Genomic DNA, 7956 nt, shown 5'->3' with positions numbered 1-7956 from the left:
GACTGAGCAGCGCTGCGCGAACTGATAACCGCGCGGGGTATCGGAGGTCGTTGAGAGCTGCAACCAGGGCTGAGGTGGGCCCACAGCCCCCGCGACGCACACCCCCGCGCACAAGTCGGGGAGGGGAGGGGCTGTCAGAGAACGGGGGCGGGGCCTGGTGCGCAGCTGTAGAGGGCGGGAGGTGCAGGCCCTTTCGTTCCCTGATTGGGTGTGTGCTGACCAAAAGGCAGTGTCTTGCAGCGGTTCTACAGGCCGGAATTGGGCAGTGGAGAAGGAGGGCGTGGCTTTATGAAGTCAGTTCCGGTCCGTGTAAAACCCCCGGGGCGGCGGCGAACTGGCTTCAGATGCTTCTGGGTCGCGGTGGGGAAGGTTTTCGTTCTCTGTGGGTGAGCTTGAGGCCGAGCGGTAGAGCGACTCGGCGAGGGATGGCGACCACGGGGACCGGGGCCGCTGCGGCCACGGGCAGGTTCCTGGTACTGCTCCTGCTCGGGCTCACGGCACCCGCCGCGGCGCTGGCCGGCTACATCGAGGTGCGGAGCGGACGAACCCCCAAGCGCAGTGTTTTTCACCCGCCGTGGGAGCGCGGCCTGTGGGCGGGTGGTCTGGGGGTGCGCGCACACGGGGAAGTGGTGGTCCGACGCTGCGGCGGGTCTGGCACTCCCTCCCCCCCATCCCTGCTTGGTGCAGTGTTCAGCCGTGGAGGTCGGGCTTCCTCGGCCACCGCAGAGGCCAAATGAAAGGCACCGGGGCTGCGGGGGGCGGCCGCCTCGACCGACCCAGCCCCCATCCCGCCCGCGACCCCTCCGCCTTCTCGAGGGTCCCTGCGTGGGCCAGATACCCACCGCGCGGTCTCCCCGGACGATGCGAGCCTTGCTCCGCAGACGCGGATCTCGAGGCGGCGCCGGCTGTGGGGGCAGCGCGCTGCCCGCGGACGGTGAGGGGCTTTCCCCTCCGGAAGCGGCTTATGCATCCTTTGTTGGCGAGGTGGGATCGCTGTGGGATGCAGCGTCCTACGTTGGCCCCGTGGAAGCGCTGGGGTGCCGGGCGAGCGCGCCTGGGCTGCGCGGTGAGAGCGCTCCTGCACCGGCCGCGGGTGTCCCTCTGCTGCCTGTTCTAATGCCTCCCTCTCCGGGAGGTCCACCGTGCCAGCTTTGAGGCGGCCTTGAAGAGGAATTAGAGCTCGTTGCCTGAGTCTGGTTAAAAGAAGGGAAAGCCCCTCTCTGGTGGCCGTGTTACTCCCTTTTAAGAGTGGATTTCCTCGAGTAGGCAAGGTAAAAACTCTGCAATCCTACTTTTTTCGGTGCCAGAATTTAAGTAGTTCTGATAACCTTGTAAACATCTTTGTGCTGTGAGATGGTTATGTGGCCTGGATTCCTGGGCGATTCACTGGAGTTGAGGCCGCGGGAACACAGGCGAGTCCCCGGGGTCGCTGTGGTTCTGCAGCGTGTCTGGACACCGCCGCTGCAGAGAAACCTTTCTGTTCGTGCGGGGACGTGGGACTTATTTTTACCTGCCTTCTTGGAATGACCATTGAGCTGTTGGCCTGGAATGGGTGTTATGGTTGTGTCGTTATATTTTTCCCTCTTCGCTATTTTAAAGATTACAGTTGATTTCTGCCTATTTAGCTAATTTCAGAGAGAAGTGAGACTGGATTTGATTACATAGGCATTGACAGACTTCCTAATAAAAACCCCGAGTTAGAAAGTGTTGTACAGAATGTTTAAGTATTTCCACGGGTAAAATAAATCTAGTCAAGACGAACTTTTTTAGATGAAACAGCTGAAAACGTTTGTATTTTGCTTAAAGCTTTAGGAAAAATGATTCTTTGGGGGGAAATTATTTAGATTACAGTTACTTTAGCTTACACACAATGGTTAGATTTGTATCTTTGATCCCCGGTATGATGTCGCATGAAAGCAAGCTAGGTCAGTGGGTTGCCGGGGGAAGGATTTTGCATAGAATATAGAACTTAAAGCTTACAAAACCCATTGTTCACACTCTTACCTCACTTCCCAGGGGTGGGAGTAACTTCAGACACTAGTGAATTCACTGTAAAGAATTCATTCGTTTTAAAGAGTATTTTCCTTTCAAGTTTAAGCAGAATATTAACGCTGGTGTGCTTGCTTCAAGAGAGAACTAAGATTTTCAGAATTAGTTGTGTATTGAATTTAGATTGGTGCCCACCACATTGTTTGGCTCCCTAAAATGATTTTTAAATGCTATTTTAAAATTTCTGTTCTTCAGAACTATATTTTTGCCCACACTAAATTATTTTTCAAATGATTTCTTCTTTTGTCAAGCAGGCAGAATTTTATGCATATGTATATACTTTGATTTTATTTATTTGTTGTCAGGCAAAGGATTGCCTGAGCCTTAATTTAGATGAGAATGGCCTAAATCTGGATGTCTTTGGGAAGGTCTTTATTGAGATTAGCCAAAGGGATGCTAGCCAAAGCCCTGATCAAGTTGCCTGGCACAGCATTATTAATTGGAGAATCTTTAGTGTTGCTTGGTGTTGATGGAATTAATCTCTTACACCTGTTTCAAAAGAAAAAAACACCTCTGTACTCAGGGTCACTTCCTTTTTTAAATCCAGGACAAATCCTGCTGTGTGCATGATCCCATTTGGGATTCTCAAGTGTATTTGTGCTGAAACTCTGCACTGTATAAAGTGGACATTGAGGCTTCTGAGAGCCAGAACTTGAGTTCTTTCCGCCACATTGGAAAGAAAGGCCATTTGATAGACAGTTTTCAGGGAAGTCAAAGTATGATCCCTGCAACAGAAAGTAAAGAAGGCTTTGTGCTGTCATATTTCTGAGTGGTGGTATGGGAAGTGTGTGACTATAATTTGGAGAGATACCAGTGCCTCTGATAGGAATATCAGTCCTCGTTTTATCATAGCTGTCTTCGAAATCTTTTGATGAATATGATAAACTAAGTTTTACAATCAGGCCCTCCTTTCGGAGAGGGATTTGTTTCATCATCTAGACCTGCCTGCCCCGTAGTAGCATAGCCACTTGTGGGTAACAAATGACCTTGCAGTTGTGCATGGTGTGATTGAGGAATGAATTTTCCATTGCATTTAATTTTCATTTACTTGTACTTTTTGAATAATACTATTTCCTAGACCTGAAAATGAATGTTTTTAGGCTCTTTAAAAATTTTTTTTTTTTACTTGATTTTAGAGAGAGGAAAGGGAGGGAGAAAGGAAGGGTGAGAAACACTGATGTGAGAGGGAAACATTGGTCTGTTGCCTCTCTTTCACGCCCGGCTCTGGGCCAAACCCGCAACCCAGGCATGCGCTCTGACGAATAGAACCGGCCACCTTTTGCTTTGCCGTATGGTGCCCAACAAACTGAACCACACTGATCAGGGCTACTTTTACTTCTAAAGACCGACACTCAAATCAGTTAGTGGAAAACTTTTTAACTATGTTTGAAACAACTTGGTTATGTGAACCTACTTTTTTAACTGTACATTTTGTGAAATATAAATGCACATCAGGTTTTTTTTTTTAAAGATTTTATTTATTTATCTTTTAGAGGGGAAAGGAGAGAGGGAGAGGAACATCAATGTATGGTTGCCTTTGGTGTGTCCCCTGCTGGGAGTTGGCCTGCAAGGAACCGGCCTGCAACCCAGGCATGTGCCCTGACTGGGAACCGAACCGCGATCCTCTGGTTCGCAGGCCTGTGCTCAATCCACTGAGCTACACCAGTCAGGGCTGCACATCAGGTTTTCATTTGAAAATTTAGCATCTGTATGGAGATGTATTATAATTGTAAAATGCACACCAGATTTCGAAGACTTACTATGAAAAAAATGTAAACTATCTCATTAATTTTTACATTGATTGCATGGAAATGGTAATATTTTTAGACACGGGCAAAGTAAAATATATTAAAATTAGTTTCACTTGTTTCTTTTAATTTTGAATGTGGCTACTAGAAAATACTACATCCAGGGCTCACATATTTCTATTGGACGGCTAATTTAATGTCTTGCTTGCAGTTGGTTCTGCATGTGTTTTTTTTTTTTTTAGCACAATTTAAAATATTGCTGTTTTTTTGCCCAATAAATTCTTGCTTGGAGTTGGTCCAGCATGTTAAGCGTTTTCTTAGGACAACTTTAAGTATTTATTTTTTCCTCTATTGGTTTTTCAGTTAAATTTTATCTAGAAATAACTTTAAACTTACCAAAAACTGCAGAAATTGTACAAACAACTCTCATGCCCTTTAACCAGAGTCACCAGTTGTTAACATTCCCCCTAAGTAAGCGTTTGCTTTGTCATTAACTCTGTTATGCATTTTTTGCTGAACTGTTTGAGATTAAGTTGCATACATCATGCCCCTTTACCCCTGAACACTTCAGTGTGTGTTTCTTAAGAAGCAATGACATTGTCATACCTAACCTCGGAATAGTTACTGATTTCAGGAAATTTAACATTGATTCAATACTTTAATGAAATCAAATACTGTGTGTATTCCAGTTTGTCAGTTGACCTAATAATGTCTTCTTTTTTTAAAGATTTTATTTATTTTCAGAGAGAGGGGAAGGGAGGGAGAATGAGAGGGAGAGAAACATCAATGTGTGGTTGCCTGTTGCATACCCCCGACTGAGGACCTGGCCTGCAACCCAGGCATATGCCCTGACTGGGAATCAAACTGGTGACCCTTCTGTTCACAGGCTGGTGGTGCTCAGTCCACTGAGCCACACCAGTCAGGACCCAATAATGTTTTTTAGCATTTGAAAACATAGTTATTTTTTTCCAAGTTAAAGAGCTTTAGAATTTTTGGCAGTAATATGTGAAGGGTTATTACTTTTTTCCAAATATAAAAATTAGATTTTTAAACTTACCTGATATTTTTGACTTTGGAAAATCAAAACTTAAAAACTTTTCAAGATTCTTTAATGACATTATTTACCGTTAAAGAATTTTCAGACTTATGCATTTTCTTTTTAAAATGACAATAAATGTTAAGTAGGTAGTGCTCTTCATTGTAAAAATAAAAAATACGTGTGGCCCTGACTAGTGTGGCTCAGTTTGTTGGCTGTTCTGCAAACCTAAAGGTTTCCAGTTCGATTCCCAGTCAGGGGACATGCCTGGTTTGCAGGCCAGGGCAGGCCCCCCAGTTAGGGGCTCACAAGAGGCAACCTTTCAATGTTTCTCTCTCTCTTTTTTAACCCCCTTTCCCTCCCTTTCCCTCTCTCTAAAAATAAATAAATAAAATCTTTTTAAAAAGTGCATGTAAGCATAAGAAATGAAACATAACATGAAGTCATATCATCCAGGGAAGCCCCGCTGTACGTGTTTTGGCGGCGTGTGTCCTTCTGGATCTGCCAGGTGCACAGCGCTCCAGGAAATGGCCGGTATCTCACGGTGAAGCCGGTACCTCACAGTTATTATTTTGAATTGTCCTGAAGTGAACTGTTAGAAGAAAATAAAGTTGTCTGTGTGATTAAGAAGTAGGGATAAATATCTGAATGGTAACTCTAGTCTCTACAGAGGGGGCATTTTGAGAAAGAATTTGCAGCCTCCCACACTCCAGTTTTCATGCGTTCTTTTTCCAGAAAGTGAGATCAGCTAGATTCCTTAATTATATTTGCTGTAGTGCACCTTGATTTATGGCCTGAGGTGGAGGGTGAACCATGCAGGCGCATTCGAATAGAAATGCATTCCAGTCCTTTGTATCAAGTATAACTAATAAAATTACGTTTGCTAAGAGGCTTTTTTTAACCTAAGTACCCTGAAGTCTTTATTTGTTAAAATCTTTTAAATATAACCGTGATCTGTTTTTTAAAACTGGAGTTTTCATTTGTTTTTCCTACTGCTGGTGTTAGATCCTAAACAGTACAATATTAAAAACAAGTAACGCTCAGTCCTTTTTACACAACTGAATGCACTTGCATGTGATTTCTGGGTCCCGCCCCCAGGGGTTCTCATTGAGTACATCTGGGAGTTCTCATTTCCAAAAGCTCCCCAGGTGATTCTTCTCTGCAAGTAGATAAAAAAACAAGGCAATACTCCAGCAACAACTAAAAAAACCCCAACAGCTTATTTGGGTACACTGTCTTATATAAGTTCCCAGACTTACGCATTTTCTGCATAAGTCTGGTGGAGTACCACCAGTCTGGTGAAGTAGGTGCTCTTATCTCCACCTAAGACAAGGACCCAGAAAGGCCACCTGTATACAGTTGTGCAGCAGGGCCAGGGTATGCATCTGTCTGTCCTATTCTCAGCCTGTTTACTTCCTTTCCTCTACATCAGGATGTTTTATGACGTGTCCCTCTTGGCTGCAGATTTCTTTTCATGCATATCTGTCTGTCTTGCCCAGTTCCAGAAAACTGGATTGGAATTTTCTTTTTAAAGAAGCTAGTTTCACCCTGGCTGGTATAGCTCAGTGGATTGAGCGTGGGCCTGCAAACCACACGATCGCGGTTCGATTCCCAGTCAGGGCACACACCTGGGTTGCAGGCCAGTTCCCAGCAGGGGACGCACGAGAGACAACCATACATTGATATTTCTCTCCTGACCTTCCTTTCCCCTCTAAAGATAAATAAAATCTTTTAAAAAAGAAGCTGATTTCATAGAAGCTCTTACATATCTCTGAAGATTGTAATTACAGGGGACTTTGTTTTTACATTTTCTATGGCTTTAAATTTTTATTTATTTAATTTTAGAGATAGGAAAGGGGGGGAAGAGAGGAAGCAGGAGAGAGAAAGAGAGATGAGAAAGAGAAAGATTGATTTATTGTTCCACTTATTTATACATTCATTGGTTGATTTTTGTGTGTCCTGACCGAGAACTGAACCTGCAACTTTGGTGTATGGGGATGATGCTTTAACCAACTGAGCTACACAGTTAGGGCTCTGTGGCTTTTTAAAAGTGTTTAATGCCTTTTACTGTAGTATGCAAGTTCTTTTTTCAAAATACTGAGCTTGTTTCATCTTTGTGTTCTGTGAAGAAAAATATATGAAAATATGACTCCCAGTGGGGAGTCTTCTGAAAATCACAGTATGGGGTTATTTGGAAGAGAAAAATGCTACGAAAACCAGACTTGAATCACTGGCTTAATTGATGGACAGAACATTAGGAAGAGGTTGATTCAGTAACCAAGAGGACTGGGGTAAGACTGTGGTTCAGAAAAAAGATAGCGTTTGCCGAAGGGCGCTTTAGGGTCGCCTTAGGGCACCTTTGTGGAAAGCCCAGCACAGCTCTCCCAGCCTGCCTTCCTCAGCTAAACAGCGTGGCTGCAGCATTGCCATTGCAATTCTGGAGGACATGCTCCGATGGGATAGCGTTCAGGGGAAGCAGAGACTGTTTTCTTTTTTATCTCCTTTTAAGAGTGAACAAACCTTACTCAAAGCCCAGCAGCCACAGACCCCCTCAGGTCTTACTGGACAGAGTTGTGTCAGGTGTTTCTAGCCAAACCAGAGGGGATTGATCCGCTGAGACCGCAGGGTGGGGTTCTGTCAGAAAGGAGGACTGTGGATGTTGGGTAGGTCACAACCCAGTGCCTACTACAAGGGCCTTCTCCATTTATTTGGGAGGTTGGTTATTTAGCTGTGCTAGCGAGGAAGGAAAAGAACTAATTTATTCTCCCTGGGAGTTAAAATTTGGTGGTGCAAATGAGACGCTGAGGAACCTTTCACGGCACAGGTATTAGGATCTTGGCATTTCATGTTGAGAGGGAGATTACCATCCAAAATAGAAAGGCTGGAATGGTGAAGTGTATGGAAAATTTGACATGAAACAGTGGGTACATGAAACATGGATGAACCACAAGGGAGATATGTAGCCTGGAGAAGGAGAAAACTTAGGATTTAGTGGCAGTGGTGGTAAAGAACATAAGTATTTTGGGATATTTTATACTTTGTTTCTTGAGTGCTAAACAGATGACTTGCTCAGGCTGAAGCAGAAATTTTACCTGGAGAAGTGAGGGTAATAAAGAGTACAGG

At 44.5% G+C, this 7956-nt stretch overlaps 1 protein-coding gene across 4 annotated transcripts in view; it reads left to right on the top strand.

Moving 5' to 3' along the window:
• Positions 1 to 332: 332 nt before the first annotated feature.
• APLP2 (amyloid beta precursor like protein 2) overlaps positions 333 to 7956 on the top strand; it is a 72037-nt gene continuing 64413 nt past the window's right edge. For 3 of the 4 annotated variants that reach the window (XM_037038243.1, XM_037038241.1, XM_037038240.1), the window contains exon 1: positions 334 to 530. In XM_037038243.1, coding sequence (XP_036894138.1) covers positions 345 to 530 — 186 coding nt within the window. In that variant the 5' untranslated portion in view covers positions 334 to 344. Of the gene's footprint in view, positions 531 to 7956 lie in introns of all 4 variants that reach the window. The other variant, XM_037038242.1, reaches the window with a different exon arrangement.

The sequence above is a fragment of the Sturnira hondurensis genome, unplaced genomic scaffold, assembly GCF_014824575.4.
Source record: "Sturnira hondurensis isolate 20B ecotype Veracruz unplaced genomic scaffold, ASM1482457v3 Scaffold0024152, whole genome shotgun sequence".
Lineage (NCBI taxonomy): Eukaryota > Metazoa > Chordata > Mammalia > Chiroptera > Phyllostomidae > Sturnira > Sturnira hondurensis.
The sequence above is the reverse complement of the archived record's forward strand: the minus strand, read 5'-3'. Positions and strand labels throughout refer to the sequence as shown.